The 20285-nt window shown below is 39.4% G+C and overlaps 1 protein-coding gene across 4 annotated transcripts in view; it reads right to left on the bottom strand.

The window, feature by feature from the left end:
• Nucleotides 1-271: 271 nt before the first annotated feature.
• AKAP7 (A-kinase anchoring protein 7) overlaps nt 272-20285 on the bottom strand; it is an 80407-nt gene continuing 60393 nt past the window's right edge. For 2 of the 4 annotated variants that reach the window (XM_080999710.1, XM_080999716.1), the window contains exon 8: nt 386-1475. In XM_080999710.1, the coding sequence (XP_080855836.1) occupies nt 1270-1475 (206 nt within the window). In that variant the 3' untranslated portion in view covers nt 386-1269. Of the gene's footprint in view, nt 1476-20285 lie in introns of all 4 variants that reach the window. The other 2 variants (XM_080999711.1, XM_080999713.1) reach the window with 2 other exon arrangements.

Here is a 20285-nt window from a genome sequence, read left to right as displayed (position 1 = left end):
GACATTGTGCTGGATTTCCATTCACTTGTAAATATGCCAGAACAAATTGTAAAAATTAGGATGTCAGTTATGTACATTGTTACTGAAGAAAAACAATGCTTAGAATAGATTCCCCCTCCTCTTGGGATCACATAAAATGTAGGATCACTTAGAATTTCTCTCTCACACTGAAATATATGTATTCTAGAAACACGTGTTGCTGCAGCATATACTCTTTTTGATATAGTTTCATATAGACTGCTGCCCCACCTCTCAAACAAAACAACACAAATTTGGTAAACAAATGCCATTCATTTAAAAATGAAGTTTCACAAATCAGTAATTTATAGTTAAGAGACTGAAGGTGCAGGATTGGTGAAACTGTCCCAGATGCTGCCACTGACAAGTCCTTTTCCAAGCAGTTCCTTGTGCATTTTCATACGAATCTCTGGACTTGACAAAAGCGCCTTTATCTGATTCAGTTTGGACAACAGGGCCAACAGTTCTCTGTGCAAGGCTTCCTTTATTACATCTGCTTCATGGCTCTTCCCTAGAGAGGAGGAAAATGATACATTTTTGCATATGAGTAATTGTTGCCTAAAATGTTATGGAACGAATAAAAAGAGATGCCATCGATTGAAAAAAAAGCACAAGATGCCCTTATGCATCTTTTAAATATATATAAAATGTTATGCTTAGTCAAAAATATAATTTAAGGGTGCAAATGTTACTTAGAAATGAAGCATAGTGATACAATATTCATGAACAATTCCCATTCTATTGGGTAACAGTAGCTATGATTAATATTAGTAGTGACAATTCCATTCAACAAAAAGTCTTCTTTTGTACTTCAAGTAAACAGTTGTCCAGTTCTGCAAAACAAAAATTAATGGCATTGTTTCCAGTTTGGCTAGCTCATCTTCCATTGGCCATTTGTTTTGTATCCACTGGGCGCACAAAGAAAGCAGTGGAGATTCATATATTTTTTCTGCAGCTGAGAACACAACGAAGCTGGCACTTTAGTAGTCAGATCTCTTCATCCTTCTGGCCCTCTCTGTCTTGCCGTCTTTCCCATCATTCAGTAGTTTGTTTTTTATTCTTATCAGCCTTGATATTTGTTATCACGAAGCTCTGTAAACTAGCATCCCTCTGTTCAGATGAGGTGCCTGATAACAGACAATCACAAATCCCAACTCAAGTCAGCCAGGATAGCTCGGCAGAGCTGATCCAGGGAGCAGAGTCGTGGGTATTTGTAGCTGGATCATGCCTTCTTGGCCTCCTCCAAAGCACTCATTTTCTATTGTCATTCTCACTTTCCTTGCAATTGCCAATGGCTGCTTCCTCAGTTTTCACTGGGCTTTCAAAATCAGTCAGTCTGTTTTTGTTTTGGGTTTCTTCTAGGTACTGCTGCACTGCCTTGAGGACTGCATTCTCCACCAGCCTTTTGCTGAGGCTCAGCAATTCTGCATCATCTGGCTCTGCCCCTTTCTTTTCACCTACACACCACAACAGACAAAAATCAGTAAACCTGTGCAAGTGGGGAAATGGCATGCAGTACACATCTATTGGGACTAGCTGCTCAGCCTCACCTAGTTGTGATGTGCAAGCTCACCCAAAGCCATCTGAATGTCTCTGTTTAGTTTCAACTCCAGGAAGTCCCTCTAAATGGAAGCATAAAGAGGCTGCTTTCTCTCCTTTGTTTTTCTGTGCCCTGACCTTTCATGAATCTTAGTTGTTTTGTTGGCCTGTTTTGCTCTTAGATTCCTCCCAGTTCCAAATGCTATCCAAATCCCAGTTTACTCCTTGACAATCACTTTGAAACAGCAGCACATAAAACTATAAATCTTGGTGTGGTGAATAATCTGGGAAAAGTTGATGCTGCACTATTGCTGAAGGTAAGTGGGTGTGGCCCTGATCAGTACCCCATAAAGAAACTATAATAAATACTTTTAAAAACCCACAGCCAGCAAAATCTGCTAATGTTCTAGTGTGAATACATTTCTACAAATAATATATAAACTGAACTGGCAACTAAAAATCCCAGACCTCTTATCAGATATTTATATTTCTTTCATATTAAATCCATAAATCAATGACATAATACATAAAACACTCTATTAGCTACTTTCCAATATTTATTTTCTCACCAAACTGTATCTTACACATTAAAAAATTGAGAAGTCTGTTGAGCACGGTGAATTCAAACTTGGCTATGAAACTAACAATACCGTCTGTGTATTTATGTTTTTCATTTTAAAAGGGGACATTTGTTTTGCTTTTTGATTGCTGTATTGCTAATGGGTTCAAAATCTCAGTTAAATGCATCTATTGTGGAGGACCACTGACTGCCTCTCTAAACCCTGGAGTGAGAGACAGAGGAAACAGAGTGTAATATGGCAACTGCAAGGTATAAAAGGATGCTACAAAAGACTAAAGGACAGAACAAACTTTGCTTCCATTGTGCATTTCTTATTACAACAATCTGAACTCAAAATGACTGCTTCCCTAGGTTTCAATTCTCTAGCGTTCCCGAAAACAGATTTCTTGTGTCACCTACACTTTGGTTTCTACTGTTCTTACAAGGGGTTATAGCCAATGCTATCCTTCCATTCATGAAAGGCTCTTGGATCCTGCAGACGCTTCCATGATCAGAACAGGAATAGAGCCAATTTTCACACATTCCCCCTTTTCTCCTTTGTGCAGCCTCACATGCTGCCTGCTATGCTGTTCTACAGGGTCCCTCTACCCTCTGGAGCAGAGCTGAGATATATGAGTTCCAAGAACTGTTGGAGAAAGGGGAATCAATGAAATAGCTCTCCTCTTTCCTATTATTACACCTGGAGCTGGATCAGAGACCCTTCTGTGAATACAAGGACATTGTTAAAATACACCCCAAGAAGTTCATGTACAGCCACTGGAGAGTGTGCTATATTCCTCTGATTAGACAGAGCAACTATCAATAGTAAAGTGATGCCGCAGCAAGAGAAATGGGTACTGGTAGAGCAAGATGAGGACAGTACAGCATGAGTTTGTGAAGAACAGTTAATTTTGCCAGAGCTGGCACTTGCCCCACATGAATTGTTGAATGCCAGATTCCATGGTTAATACATGGAAGGGTTATCAACTGTAAATATAAGTTTTAATGTATGAACAAGGCTTTAAGGGTACTGGCTTTCTGGTATATCATTAGCTTTGGAGTGTTTGCCACAGTTCTTTAAAACTACGGCAATATAAGCCAAGTTAGTAGCAAGCAGGTCCCAACTTAATATGCATTTACTCAATTCCAACATTATGCTTCTGGTTGGTAAACATAATATGCATGTTTTTACCACAAAAATCAAGATGCTTATTATTAGGCAAAAGAGAAAAATAATATTGTTTGAAAGGCAACAAGATGGATGCCTTTTAGCTGGACAGATTTAAAGAGATGCATATTATTATTATTATTATTATTATTATTATTATTATTATTTACTTAGCTTTTAACATAATTTCTTGGGATTATTCAAAAACATGAATTGTTTTCTGGCTTGTTTTGTTTATGTATTCATTTAGCAGCCTTTTAATGTGCTACGTATGCATACAGGTGCACACAGACAATTAGCAGCAAATAATAATACATAAAAAGCCATGCAGCTGCTTCATACATTTATTCAAAGAACTCATATCAAATATCTAATGTATACACTCTCTTTATTACAAAAACAGTTTCTTAAAAGTGAAGCTCTTGGACAAAGCCAGAAAATTCTTCAAGAGTCTTCGCTCAATTTTTTCCAGCAAGCTTTATAATGGCTTGATCATTTATTCATTATTATTAAATTTCTATACTGCCCTAACTAGATAATATAATCACAAAAACAATACCGCTCTCAGTTTAAAAGGCCATAGATTGCTTAATCAGACAAAGGCCTGTATATAGAGGAACATTTTCCCCTGGTGCCTATTAAGAACTGACAATCCATCCTGCCCCATAGAACAGTAGAATCTAAAACTTTGCTCAAGTTTGAAACTTTACTCCAGTTCAAAATAAGCATGGCAAGCCAGGCCGACCTTTGCAACAGCATCTTCTCCTAGTCATTGTGTGTTCTTTGTGTCTTTGTGTGCAAAAGCCACATAAAGTTATTTCATTATGATACAACAATATATACCCCAGGGCACATGATACCACAGAATTGTAAAGTTCAAAACAAGAAAGGACAAGACATATGTAGCCTGTAGTCTGTCAACATTTTGAAGAAGAGTCTTGCTGTTAAAACATTGCTATGACTCATCCTAGAGCAGTAAGCTCAGCTATGCTGTTTTGTGAAACATCAAAAAGTCAGCTTAATTTACTATCATTCTCCCCTCCCATTTTTTCCTTCATTAGGAGCATGTCTGCACCAGCAAATTTTCATCTTATTTTACTAGAATATATATTAAAGTGGCATATGCACTCTAGTCCTGCATTCTGTCATTGCTAGGTTTTGTTGTAGTGAAGTTAGAAATTTAAAAAGATACATTCACAAGCAATTCTAAAATTCTATGATAGTTTTTTGTTTATTTGTTCATTTTAAATCTGATCAGACAGGAACAGTAGTAGTCTATGTCCACGATGGGTGTGCAGTAATTATATGAATTGCTCTACGCAATGAAACAGGTAAGAAAACAATGGGAAATTTAACAATTGTCACAGAAGACATAGCATTAGTGAGCCCACAGTCCACTAGATACACATTCTGCCAATGCAATCTATCCCTTTTTTAGAGGAAGCTGGCCATGTTGACAGGAACATCATACAAAGCCTTCCGTGTGCAGTAAGCGAGGCATGCAGCCTCCTGTACTCAACTTTATGTGGTTGAAATAAAAAAATTAAAATTTAAAAATTGTCCAGTAGCACCTTAAAGGTAAAGGGACCCCTGACCATTAGGTCCAGTCGTGACCGACTCTGGGGTTGCGGCGCTCATCTCACTTTATTGGCCGAGGGAGCCGGCATACAGCTTCCGGGTCATGTGGCCAGCATGACTAAGTGGCTTCTGGCGAACCAGAGCAGCGCATGGAAACACTGTTTACCTTCCTGCCAGAGCGGTACCTATTTATCTACTTGCACTTTGATGTGCTTTCGAACTGCTAGGTTGGCAGGAAGTAGCACCTTAGAGACCAACTAAGTTTGTTCTGGGTATAAGCTTTTGTGTGCATGCACACTTCTTCTCAAAAGCTTATATCCAGAACAAACTTAGTTGGTCTCTAAGGTGCTGCTGGACAATTTTTTTCATTTATTTTGACCGCGTCAGACCAACACGGCTACCTACCTGAGCCAACTTTATGTAGTAGAGCATGTAATTTGTGTGTAAATTGACCCCAAGGTAAGAAAAACAACATGAGTTTTCTTGATATTTTACTGTATATCAGCATATTGTTCTATTCACCATGTGTTAGCCAAAGGTTCAAAATGGGTTTCCTACACTCCAAACAAACATACACAGTACATGTGACCATCTGAAAAGAAAAGAAAAAAAGAGTACTATGATCTGATGAAGACTATCTCCCCATGGAAAGATTATGGCAGCTGGACTTAGGAGAAAGCATACCCCAAAAACTCAATCATGATTTGATTAATAAAACTCAAAATTTCCTGTTTGTTTGAGCCCTCTAATGCCTTTTCACCAAGTTGGCTTGAATCTACATCCTTTGCAGAGGAGTTCAGCACAATATGAGGAAGCAAATATAATAAAACTCCTAGCGAGGAATGAATTACAGCGAACTGGAGAAATGAGCTTGGTGATCGTTCTTTCTTTGACTTGCAACTCTGCTGATATTTAAGCAAAGCAAATAGCCACACTGACAGAAGAGTCTCCCTATTTAAATTTGTAAATGCAACAAAAGTAATTGGTAATGTAGTACCAAGAACATGCGTTTAGAGCCCAGCCGATCCAGAATTCTCTGCATTATCAGATGAAAATAGCAGCCTGAACCTAAAATGAGTATGGCAAGCATCTTTTGTTAGTGATTGGTCAGAATGATACCCCCCCCCCCCCAAGGTGCTAACTAATAATACAAACAGCATATTGGAGAGACTATGGCATTAAAATGCAGAGGATCCACATGATCAGTCACTGTGCAGGAGGTGGGATGACAATGTGCCATGCTCTTGGCTGTGCTGATGCTGCTGTTTGCTGGAATTGGGATGGAGTGGGGCAGTGTGACAGTGCAGGTAGGGGAAGCCCTGGGTTGAGGTAGTGATGAGCTCAGATGCACTGGGTAGGAGGACAGCGCAGCAGCAGTGCCCTGCCTCATGTGCCACAACTGTGTGAGCGTGTGTATTCTTTTTAATTTGTGAAGGAACTAAAAAAACCTTCTCCCAATAAACATCAACGATTTGCCAGCTCCAGCCATGGAGGAAGGAGTCATATGAATAACAGTGCAGTTGATGAAGCAAAAGTGAAACTTCTCGCTGCATCAGAAGGGAAGCAACATCCATTAAAACATCGTCTTTACTTCCTGGCCAGAATTTTACTTGATTTCAACATCAGTGTTTAGTCTTGATAACCAGGAACAAAAGAGAGAGGGCTCCTTCCTGTATAGCAATGTGGTAAAGGGAATTTCAATGGACACAAGCTTTTCCTAGGGCAGAGGTTGCTGCACTACAACTGCCATGATCCCTGGCCACTGGCCATGCTGGCTGGGGCTGATGGGAATTGGAGTCTTGCAACATCTGAAGGGCGACAGGTCAACCACTCCTGCCCTAGAGGGATGAGGAAACCTGCACCTGTTGACACTCCAGCTTCTAAACATCCATTAACAGTACAGGAACTCTATATTCTTTTGTGTTCAGTCATATGCATTGCAGTCCTATAAATCCCACAGAGAACAACATGGGATATCACAAAGAAAGTGTGCTTCAGACTGTTGCCACCTCAGCCTCTCTCTCTGGGCCTAGTTGCCCTGAGACTACAGAACTGAAAGGAAGTGCAGTCTGGCTCCATCCATCAGCCAGTGAATCAAGGGATGATGTGTTGTGTGCATTTTTACAGTAAGAAAGGCCCACATGTCCAGACCAGCTGATACTGTTGAGGTTATATAACTGTGAGAACTGGTTTTTGAATTTGCTTGCTTTTATCTTCCCTCCCCATTCCTTTTCCCTTTTGTATCATATCTATTTGATGGTAAGTCTGGAGGCAGGTGCAATCTTTATCTTGCCATCTCTGCACAGCATCTAGAAAGTTTTAAGTGCATTATAAGTGAATAGTAATAATAAGATTACTCTAGCTATGTCCTCGTTCTTACACTAGTCTTGATCACCTAGTGAAGAAACAGTCCTAGGGTGGGATATTAAACAGACAAAATTTGCAAACCTATTCAAACAGCCTTGGAAATAGATGTTCCCACAAAGAGGATTCTTGCCCAGAAAATACGTATGCAAAGAGCCTATTTCCCTTTTCTATCTAATTGCAGTGGAATGGCCTTTTGTATACAGTGATAAGGGGAAATAATGAATGAAAACCTTGAGAGATACAATAACTTGGGGGGGACTTCCATAGCAGTTTAAAAAACCAGCAACACATCACTCTCATATAATGGCCTTGAAATGCTTATAAATCATAAACAGGTTAAATGTTTTAAATAGACAGTAGAAAAGCAACATAGTAGGATTTAAAGAATTCTATGTACCATAACGGTTGGAATAATCCCTTTTTCTCTCTGCACTTTTCTTTCTCTTCTATTTTCTCAAGCTATATTAGCATACAAAATGGCACTGCCACACTCCATCTACTGCCCACCTTCAACAGTTTGTCACCTTTGGCCATAAAGAACTCCAGTTTCTAGCATTAAAGGAAACACTACTGCAAAACACATGCCAAGAGTCAGTATAAGAAAAGCTACAAGACTGGACCAGACCAAAGGTCCATCTAACTGGACACTCGTTGCATGATGGAGATAGTCATGTACTGTTGTTTCTCTCCCCCATGGCCATACACCCCAAACTGTGACTGAACGTGGAGCAGCCCTTTGCCAGCATGGTGCCCTCCAGACGTTTTGGACTACTATTACCATTAGCTCCAGATAGCTACATGGAGGCACCAGGTTGGTGAAGACTTATACAAAAGACCCATTGTTGACTATCATGTCTCACAACCATGACAGGCCTATTGTCCCTGAATTTGCTAATCCTTTTTTAAAGGCATCTATTGTATTGGCCCTCACAATACTGAACATACTAATAATCAATTCTAATGCTTTCTAAGGAGTGGGAATAGTGTTGCTTGATTATTCTTCCTACACAATTCATAGTTGTGTTCAGTTATAACTCTCCCACAGTTACAAAGCCCCAACAACTTATTGTCTACTCGTATGTTTATCTTATATTTTCATACCACCCTTCATTGATGAGGCTCAAGGTTGGTGTATATCAGTAAAAATCATATAAAAACAATACAATGAAATACAACTCATATGTAATAAAAATAACTGCACAACTCTAAGACACAGCAGGAAAGGCTGCATTACCATTTCTCACTTCCATAAAAATCCAGCTGTGGGATATCAACTAACAATTCTTCACCCTAACCTTTCTTCAAAAGCCTGCTGGAAGAAATGTACCTTAACCTATTTCCTAAAATAATACAATTAAGAGTGCATGTGTACCTCAGTGGGGATGGAATTCTACAGGCATGGGGCCACCACTGAAAAGGTCCATCTCATTAGATATACATAAGGGTATTATATATGCCATTGTCTGTTTCTTGCTTCCTCCCCTGCCTCCTTGTTGTGGTATATTGAGCAGATGTTTTCAGTGGAGATCTCATCTGTATATATTGTGAAGGTAAGATATATATATATTTACCCCAACATGCCTCACTTTCTGAATATTGAATATATTGATAGAATATATTGAATATAGTCTACATTTCTATAGCCTTGTCAACCAGTTCAAAGAAATTCTTTTCACTTTCTGTATGTCGACTTGGGTTCTTACCATGCTGTATAACTGGTTGACGTATTCTAACTTTGCTACCTGAGTGTTCACCTGTGACTCCAGGTTGGTTATGAATAAGTTCAAAAGCACCAGTTTTACTACAGATTCTTTTCAAGATCACACTGTATTCCATTGCCTTCTTTCACCTGTAGATAATTTAATAGCAATGAAAAGTTTTTGTTTATGAATAGAAGATAAAAAGAATTGTTTTTGTGTGTGCATACTGCTGACAAGCACTCTTAATACAAGTCTATATTTACATATAGCTAACCACAAAAAATTTCCACATTGAGACAATTTACTTGTTATGGTAAATTACTAGCAATAAAGCCTTTGATATACATTCCCATCCACCACTTTTGGAATACAGAATACAGAATACAGAAACTTGGCAAACTAAAGAAAAGCCATTTCCCTGATGACACTTTATTGGTTAGGAATACAACAAAACACTGCAGTCTTGCAAATACATTTTCAGCAAATTGCTGCCTACCTCTGCCTTCATTGGTTTACTCCATACTTCTCCTATGGCTTTCTCAGCTCTCCAGCATATGCCCTCTCAATCAGGAAAAGGCAGCACTGAGTTATGGTACCACCAGACCCTTCTCTCTTTCCTGCTATTAAGAGAGAAATGGAGAACTGGGGTAGGCAACAGCCATAGCACTTCTCTTCTGCAGGTAAAAGAAGGCAAGGAGAAAACTGGGCGTGCATGCAATGGCTATGGTGCTTCATTGTGACACTCCTGGGTTATAATGTCTGCTCTTTCTGCACACTTCCTGTGACCAGTGTCTGGAGGAGCTCTGATTAGCAGGTGACATCACACATAGTCAAACAAGAATACAACAGTGGATAGACCTTTATATTTCCCCACAATGCAATAGAAGCTGACTCATTATTCAACAGTCTTCACAAACAGCAGTATATATGCTGAGGCTGAACCAGAACAAAATCTGATGTCAGGTTCAGAATAATGGGTGCACATGCACTAAGGAAATGGCCTCATGAGCGCATGTATTTCTGCTTACTTCATGGAATATTCTCCCTTCTCTTGCCCCGTTTTGGAAATTTCCCCCACCCCCCAGAGCCAATGTGGAGGAGAGCTCCATTGTACTAACAGGACTCACTGTTCTGGCTTCTGCTAGCTTAAGTTTATTAAGTCATGCTCGGTCTTTAAATACTGTATTTAACATTGCAGAAACAACCTGTCATTGCCCTTCTGCTCCTTCTCTATTTCTTTCCCTCACCCCCTTTCCATCCCAATGTCCTCTACTAATTCTAGACTTTTCTTAGTATATGTAGCCAAGCTTAGAATGACATACCACAATGGTACTAGTCTCCTTATCAGATATGCAAATCAGCATCATAATTTGGCCATTTAAATTTCCCCCTTCCCATGTGAACCAGCTGATTAGTTGAAGTGTGCCAAGCTGTGCTATGCTATTTCTTCCAGTACACTTTGCCCCTTGATTACTCCAGAACAGTGGCAAATTTCATGGCTGGAACTGTGATGGAGTACATATTCAATCCGTCAGGGATATAAATTTGCAGAAGTCTCTGTACCTTCCCCCTTACAGACACTTGCATACACTGGGGCTGGTGCTATAAATACATGAGAGTGAAAGTTAATGGGGCACTGGACCTGTCAAAGTTCTATTGTGATAGGTTTGCTAGGCACTGTGAGAACAAAATTGCTTGCCTTTATGCTGATCTTGATGCCAGTGTCTGGGGAGGTGTTCTTATAAAATTATGTAGGATCAGTTCCAGTTATGAAGGTCTGAGGATGTGGGCAAGGGGCTTGTGGCTCTCCATCCCACAACTTGACACATGCTCATCTTTGCTTCTTGTGTAAATTGGGAGTGCGGGTGGGGCAGACTGGGCGGATCCAGGGAGAGTGTGACCATGTTGCTCCTGCTGGATCTATCAATGCCTTTTGTTACTGTTGATCATGGTATCTTCGTGGACTATAATGTGAGCTGGAGGTTGGAGACACAGCTCTCTAAGTGGTTCTGCTCCTACCGGTCTTAGAAAATAGCACTGAGAGAAATATGTGTCCACACCCTGGCAGTTGCAAGGTGCTGCAAGACACTGTTTTAGTCCCAATGCTAATTAACATCCATTTGAAGCTGTTGGAGCATCATCAGGAGATCTGAGGCACAGTGTCAACAGTATGCTGATGACACCCACCTCTATTTCTCCATTAAACATGACTCAGGAGAGGCCGTGTACAGGCTAAACCAGTGCCTGGACTTATTGGTGATGGCCAATAAATTGAAGCTAAGTGGACATGCAGAAAGTGCACACTCTCCCACTATAATTGCCTTACCATTCAAGAGTATTTTCATTATTCCCAACATAGGTCAAGTGAAACTCATACTTGTTGCACGTGGCAAGCATGTAATTAGATCTGCATGAGTGGTCTTGCTAGCCAATATGGTGCCTGCCAAAAGTTGTTGAACTACAACTCCCATCATTTCTGGCTATTGGTTGTGCTTGCTGGGGCTGATGGTATGTTAGTTCCATAACGTTTGGAAGGCACTGTGTTCGCTAGCCTTGTAGCAGACCATTATCTGATGTGAGTGTGTAGACTTGGCTTGGGGGTGGGGTCATACCTTACTGTAAATTGCTTCATGATGGGCCACTGCTTTATCATATAAAATTGTCCATATAATTGTATCCAGTTGTCCAGACATTATATTATATTATATTATATTATATTATATTATATTATATTAATGCACTATTTCCCAAATGCTTTATAACTCGGCTAATTAATATTTGCTGCCACATGCCAAAATTCTCCCCTCTCCAAGAAGACCTTCCTGTCTTCTTTCACAAAATTTGCCTTCAGTGACGTTTTCTCCTTAGCCTTTCATCAACCTGCCTGTTAATTCCAAGGCTCAGTTGTCAATTTTGCCATTTGGCCTGGAATAAGGCACGGCTTTTTATAGTTCATTTGGTTCTGTGACCTCCTGGTCTCTGCTTTCAAGAGGCTGCTGCAAAAAGCAAGCAGAAATAGCCTATGGTTCTTACCCAAGCCACCCTGACGACCCCACTGGTTGTTCCACCTGCCAGTTCCATAAGCCTATACCAGAACCTTTCCTGGCTTTCATTTCTGATTAATTTATGTCTACTCTGGTGATTGTATATTGATCACCCTTGTTGAGGTGCTAAACCTGTGTCTGGCTTGTACTACTTAGGCTGCAGGTGATGGCTTTAATGGTTTAATGTTCTTCCATTGAAAAAGTCCCTGTATACAGAAAACAATGTGCCAATGAGTAAACCTAGAGGTGATTTCTACCTGACATGCTAGATTTTTATAGGCAAGGTTTTATATGGCAGAAAGCATCCAATCATGTTGAACCTCCACCTGCAGTCTGAGGTGGTACTTTTACAAGTGTGCTACCTTAGTGAGTTGGACAACTCTCTTCTTTGTTCTGTGTCTGAGCTTACTTTGCCTTCTTCCTGTATATATATTATGGCCCAGAACTGATCATCCAGAAGTGGGGAACCTTTATCCCTCCATACGTTGCTGGACTACAACTCCCTTCATCCCTGACCACTGGACATGATGGGTGGAGCTGATGGGAGATGGGAGTCCAACAGCATCTCCTCTAAATCTAATAAATACATCTAAACTGTGTGATAAAGTTTAATTTTGCAAATACTGCATTCAACAGTATTCATATACTACATAGTTTTAATGACTGGTGGGAGTGGCAGAGAACAGCTAGAAGGGGAGTTTGAATGTGTCTCTGGCTCCTTTTGAAATATACTGGATATAAAAGCTGGAACTTATATTTCTCATCACAAAACAAAGAGTATAATGTTACTCCCTGGCTCTGCCTATTATGTAAAATATAGAAATGATGTAACCAAATATCCCTTTTAATCCACATCTTTCTGAAGTGAAAGTATTGTATTTACGGTAAGTAATCATGTACCACACAGCCTTCGGAACAGTTACCCTTTTCCTAGGGGGCTAATAAGGTAATAAGCATCAACAACAAAGCCTCTGCCCACTGCATCATGATATCCTAACAGCTTGTTAGGTCAGCTTGGTATCACTGAGGAGAATATTTTCTTCATTGGCCAAATTATTCCCACTGGATAATTTTCTTGCACAATATGCTATTTGCCTAGAACATTATATGTCACCCATTCTTGTCCTCATATTACTCTTTTGTGTTGTCAAGGTTTGGGTTCAGACTTAGTCATGCTTAGGGAGGACCCACTGAAATCAACAGAACTTATGTCAGTCATGACTAACTTGAGTCCATTTATTTCAGTGGGTGTAACTCTAAACATGACTATGTCTACATCTAACCCAATGTTTTGTACGTTCAACCGATTCTCAACTTTCTCCATCCAACCTAACTTCAATCCAGCTGTTATCCTACACCCAAACACTGAACTTCTGGACAACCTGTTTGCATTCTCCAACTCCTTCCCCCGCCCCCAACTCCAGCCAAAATGCTCACAGTCTGGTTTCTTATGGGTGTGCTGTTATACAGAAGCTTGTAAAATAATTTGAAATATATTGTACAATATTTTATTCCACACTAATTTTTTATTTATTGCATTAAAAAATGTTAATCTATAATTAGGAGAACGATATTTAAGTGGCTACCTTATGGGACTACCACATCTAATATTATGGGTCAGCTAACAGAGGTTTATTTGCATGTAAGTGTGATAGCACTGGAGCCTTAGGCTGCAATCCTGACCCCACTTACCTAATAATAAGTCCCACTGAACTCACTAGGACTTACTTCTGAGTAGACATACTTAGGTTTGAGGCTATAGTCATTAATTTTATTTATTAACGGACACCTTCCAAGTTTGCTATGACCAAATATATGAAGCTGATTAAAACAATTTGGAAACAGTGTGACAGACATGGTGTGGCTTGATTTTCTAAGAGGAAAACTGGAAATATTTTGGTTAGTAAAAAATCAACCATAAATTTGTCACTATGTAGCCAAGGTTGGTACAAATATTGCACTAAAGCACATAATAAATAAATCTGAGAACTGAAGTCAAATCACTTACATTTTGTTAGCACAATTTTATTCTCTGGTGCACCTAACTCACTGCAATGTGAACTAAAATAGAAGCAGATCTAGTAATTATTCCAAAAAGAATATTGTATTTGTATGGATGCCATGCATTTATAATAAACAAAAGTGCTATTGAATCATTTTCTCATCCTCAAAGTATAACAGCAACAAAAATATTCTGGCTTTTCAAACCTCCATGTCTCTTACATTTGGCTAATAATCACTGCCCTTAAAAGAGATTAGTCTTTAGTGGGCAAATACTGCCCTATCCCATAGTATATACCTGGTAAGTGAAACAAATATATACCCTGATGCACTGTTAAGATATCATCTTTACTATTCACTAACAAAACAACCTTCAAAGAGTAATCAGAATACAATTCCTCTCAGTTACAAACAAATCTAATAAACTGAGCATATATAGCTATATATTCAGACATTTATCTTTTACCTACCTGCACTCAAACTCTTGAAGCAAAGTATTTAATTTAAAGGGGGAACCTCACCCCAAATAAAGAAAGCTGTCTTTCCCCAGCTTTAAACAGCACTCTGGAATACTGCAGCCAGTATTTAGGAAGACTCTGGCACTAGACAAAGCAGTCAGACTTACTGATTTTCTCCTCATCTCTCCCAAAAGGATAGCAGCAGAGTTGACCCATGGCATCTACAGCTTTATTTTCGTCCTTGCCCTTGCACTGTGTACACCCCAAACTGCAAAGTGGAGAGCAATCTGGAGTCTAAAGGAAAACTGTTCATTCTACTCCAAGGAAGAGAGAAAAGCACACACAGAGGCGAGGAAAAGGGAAAGCAAGCGAGCTGTGTGCTGTGATGTACGAACAAGGCTCCACCTCCTTGTCCTTGTGTAAAATGCTTTAGCACAGATAGTTGAAGAGAGGGGGAAACTCACTTTTTAATCTGGACTGATTAACAGAGACAAGATTCTCCATACACACACCTAATACATTTTACAGGGCTTCCTTGCACAGGGATTTTAAAGAAATAAGACACTGTGCTTTGCCACTATCAAGAAAATATGTATTACAATAGCTAGTTGTTGTTGGTGTTGTTTTTTTAAATCAGTTTTTATTAATCTTAGAGTTCATAAAGTGCTAGAGCTAGTGTTGCCTTAACATCTTTTTTATTTTTCTGGGTGTCCTCTGCTTTTAAAAGCTGCATGACTGGCAGAAATGTAGCAGGTGCAGCTTCTTCTATCACTAAATCAGCAAAAAGTCACATCTGTTAAATTCTTGTCTGTTTAATGACATTTGAAGAAATAGGAACTCTACCAGGAAAAGGTGGTAACTCTACTTGGCTTTTCTATCTATTCTAGTTACCTATTCTACTTGGGAATTATAACTCTCTTTCACTTCCCCTTGCCCTGCCATATTTAAGCTCTCAGAGAATGTAAAGTCCCATTAGACTCCAACTAACACTAAATTTAAATGATGCCTCATTATAATTCTGTAATTAATGACAGAAAAATTAATGTAAAGTAAGAAAATGCTTATTAGAGCATGTCCTCCAACATGTCCTGCAATTGCTCCATAAGCAGAAAGGTAAAGGACCCCTGGATGGTTAAGTGCAGTCAAAGGTGACTATGGGGTTGTGGCGCTCATCTCATTTTCAGGCCGAGGGAGTAGGCATTTGTCCACAGACAGCTTTCCAGATTATGTGGCCAGCTGATCAAAACCAGTTCTGGCACAATGCGACACTTTGATGAGTGCCAAAGTGCATGGAAGTGCCGTTTACCTTCCCACCACAATGCTACCTATTTATCTACTTGCACTGGTATGCTTTCGAACTGCTAGGTTGGCAGAAGCTAGGAGAGCAATGGGAGCTCACCCCATTGTGTGGATTCGAACTGCCGACCTTCTGATTGGCAAACCCAAGAGGCTCAATGGTTTAGACCAGGGGTAAGCAACCTAAGGCCCATGGGCCAGATATGGCCCAATCACATTCTAAATCCAGCCCATGGAAAGTCCGGGAATCAGCGTGTTTTTACATGAGTAGAATGTGTGCTTCTATTTAAAATGCATCTCTGGGTTATTTGTGGGGGATAGGAATTTGTTCATTTCCCTTCAAAAAATATAGTGTGCCCCCCCACGTGGTCTGAGGGACAGTGGACCAGCCCACAGCTGGAAAAGGTTGCTGACCCCTAGTTTAGACTACACTGCCACCCACTCCCCTAGCAGAAACAGTGACAGGAACTGGACTGAAGAGCAAAGAGTTGAGAGGATGTCCATGAGATAGTCCATGAGAACCGTGAAGTTGTTTTTTCTCCAGTGTGTTTCACAGTGCTTCTACCACCCCACCCCACCATTCATCTTAACAAGGTTTAATTTGTTTTCGTTTGTGTACATACCAGGGGGCATTGACATGCAGGCATGCCCATGCAAAGGCGTTCACACTTTGGCTGGAGACAAAGAAAACTGCAAACTAGGAGATTCCACAACCTCACCATCTTGTTCCTTTGTTTCACCACTCTTATATCTTTACCTAACACTTCAGTGCCCCTATGTGATAGCCCATAAAAACATGTAAGACCTGGCAGAGATCACATGACACAGATTTATGAATCAGGGTGGCCTAAACACATGGCTCTCTTTGATCTTCAATTTTGGATAAAACCTCATTGATCTTAGGATGACAACAATCTTTGTTGTCGTTTTTACAATATCATTAACAATTAGCAAGTTGCTTCAGTATCACCAACATACAAAAGCAGAGGGGTTTTATTTTTAAAAAAGATTTAATTGCACCCATGTGTTATAACAATCTGAAAAGAACACAGTGTCCTAACAATGTTGAGGGCTGTCCCATTATCATTTTGCTGCCAAAGCAGGGACAGGAGAAGTCAGATGGTGCCTCCGTGGAAATACTGGCATTTTCTTTTTAAAAATAGAATACTAGGAAGACAGCAACCTCCTAAACCATTCTGATATGACAGAATGGATTGTAAAACTGTATCAGGCATGGTAACAGATTCATCTACATTTTGTAATAAAGCATGTCTTATCTAAGCAGAAATTGTCAGCCTGTCTAATCACGAGTTTGGGGAAAACACATGACCCATATTCTAAAGTACAAATGAATTAAACATGACTGCTTAACACACATCTACAGGGCATAAGTAAAAACCAGCCATTAAAGCAAGGGAGAATATTTCTGACAGTAACGAGTTTCAGTCATCCTTTTCGGGGCATCCAAGAACCGCACGTGCACCAATTAATATACAAAGCAAGCCGGAAAGGGGGGAGAAGTGCAGTAAAAGCCAGTGCCAATGTCAATGAATCTGATCTCTGTGAATCTGTGTCAAAAGCAATCCAGCTGATTTCAAAGGGAGAGTTAAGAATGTGCTTAAAGTTTTCACACAGAATTTAATTAAACTTCAAGATGCATAACTTCAATTGGATTGTCCCCATGAGAGTTAATGAAGTGGAGCAGGCAAACATATGAGCTGAACTTGCCCAGTGTGAATCATATCTCTGTCATGAACTTACTAAATGGCTGTCTGGCAAGCTACTATTTCTCAGACTCAGTGTCCCTCCCACTCCCAATATGCAACACAGAGATAATTATGCTGACCTACCTTACAGGGTTGTTGAAAGGATTACTAAGAACATATATATGAAACAGTACAAGCAAACTAAAGTGCTGTTCCAAAGTTAAATAATGGTTCATGCTAGCCACGTTACTTCTGAGATTATTATTAATGCAATTAATGGTGTCATTTTGATCTTCTGGTCTAAGAAGTAGTTCTTTTAGGATGTGAATAAATGACCCACCCTAGGGAGAAATACAGACTTCAACTCTTGATATTGCGAGTCGGCTCATTAAAATATTTTCCAGAACCTACACACTGATGCCATCTTTTTAAATTTAAGTAACAAATTAACATGTAGTAAAACTACCCACTGAATCCATTCAATTAACATTCAAAGGGTTAAGCATATTTTTCTTTTGTTATTAAAAGAAGATCAGGTGGTATATTGGCCTTTAGATTTTTAGGCACCGGAATGGAATTTTTCATGCTAGTCGGGATTTATTTCTAAAAGCCTTTCTAGGCTGCATTCCTATAATCAAGGGGCCTTATTCTATAACTCCTTAAATCTTTACATGCCTTCTATTTAGAGTTCGGTATTGAATCTACCATCTCATATCTCATTTCAGTTACTAAAGAGAAAAAAATAGTGCATTTCCCAAAACAGTCATTGGTTTTGGCTGTTCACTATGATACATTTCATAATATAGCGATGCAAGAGGATACTTGCAAAATTCAATCCTTACACACATACAGTGGTACCTCAGGTTACAAACTTAATTTGTTCCGGAGGTCCGTTCTTAACCCGAAACCATTCTTAACCTGAGGTGCACTTTCACTAATGGGGCCTCCTGCTGCTGCTGCGCCGCCGGCGTGCAATTTCCATTCTCATCCTGGGGCAAAGTTCTCAACCTGAGGTACTACTTCTAGGTTAGCGGAGTTTGTAACCTGAATGTTTGTAACCCGAGGTACCACTGTATATTGGCTGGATTAACAGAGCTGATTTTTTAAGAACCAAAAAGCAGAAGAATTGCAGAACCATTTCTCTCCCAAGAATGTACTCCTACAATGAACAAAACCCCATTTCACAATATTTCTCAGGAGAATACACTACAATTCTCAAACTATTTCAGCTACATGTAACAGGTTTCGGAGTTCAGCCATATTTTGATGTGTAAATACAGACCCCAAAGCACCAGACTTAACAGCTTTATGGCACTTCCTAGCTCTCAGTTTTTATTTTCAAACAAAAAATGTGCAGACTGAAATTCCCTGACTAATATGCCTATCTTTATCAGATGCATGCCTGCTTATCACATATAAAAACACAAAACCTGAAAAACATATTTAAAATTGGGCCTGAATGCTTTCAGAACCCAACACTGAAATACTGGGAGCAATTTCTCATAGGCAGAATGGTGTGCCCAAGCTGTTAAAAGAAAATCTTTTATAAGTACATTAGTTAAATCAAACCAGCTTCAAAGACAGCTTTATCTTAGTGCTTGGAAACCAGACAGTTCCACAGTCACACACTATTTTGAATCTATTTCAGGTTTTAACCTATATATCTCAGCATATTTTAACAGCTTGGCACAGTTACTATTTCTTTGTTCCGAGAAGTAAGCTTTTAATACCTCCATCATTCAGTGCTTCTCATTCTCAATTTAAAATAAAACCACAGGGAAAAGGGAACATCTCAGGAGGAAATTGCACTGGAAATTATTCCCGTGTCTTCATAGTGATTTATTACACTGTATAGCTTGTACTTGTCTCCATTATGTATTAGTCAGTATGTCAATAACAAATTAATACAAGATTTCAAAATGGTTTCATTATTATTAAGTATCCCATCTGAAACATTGTAATAGTAAATTAGCCAGGCACACATAATGCTTAAGTCAACACACAGTAACAATTGATCTGAAAGGTTATAGAAATGCCTGAAAGGCATTTCTAAAGAAAAAGTTGTTAGAAGGTCATAGCAAGCAGTCAATTACATTTGTTTATTTCAATTTCGAGCCTGTTCTTCATGAAATTAATGATATCAAGGTAAGTTGCAGTACAAAATATGACCAAAAATCATATATACAGTATTCTAAATGAAGTCACAACATAGAGTTGTGTAACAGCATTCTGAAAGAATGCAAGACATACAAAATATACAATTAACTCAACCTGCAATATTTTGATTAATAATAGTTATAGAAATATAGGAAGCTACCTTATACTGAGTCAGAACATGGGCTCATCTAGCTCAGTTCCATCTATGTTGATTGGCAATGGCTGTCCAGGGTTTCATACTGAGGTTTTCCCCCAGCCCTACTTGGAGATGCTGGGGATGGAACCTGGAACCTTTTGCATACAAAGCAGCTGCTCTAACCACTCAGCTAGAGCCTTTCCAGAAAGAGATGCTATTATGAAGCACTTAGTATTGTGTCTTCTCAAATCCATACTGTGATATCACAGTTCACATAATAAATAGAATATAAAGAACCTTTGCCCTCAAGCTTAACAGCAGCTGGTAAAGCTGCACAACTGCTAGAATTATTTACAGAGGGGAAACATTCAGTTTCTCAGAAGCAAGGCCAAATTCTGCTCGCTTGAACCTTAACAGCAGCCATGGCTTAGCCACACATTCACCCATTCTGAAAAATAGGAAAGCACTGTTTTGCTAACATGGCAACACTCCTGTCATTTCAGCAGCATTTTGTTCTTCCAGTCCTGTTAAATAGGTTGACTAGGTTTGTTTCTTTTT

Source organism: Podarcis pityusensis (assembly GCF_964106645.2).
Source record: "Podarcis pityusensis genome assembly, chromosome: 3".
NCBI lineage: Eukaryota > Metazoa > Chordata > Lepidosauria > Squamata > Lacertidae > Podarcis > Podarcis pityusensis.
This window is presented reverse-complemented; position numbering and strand designations above follow the sequence as displayed.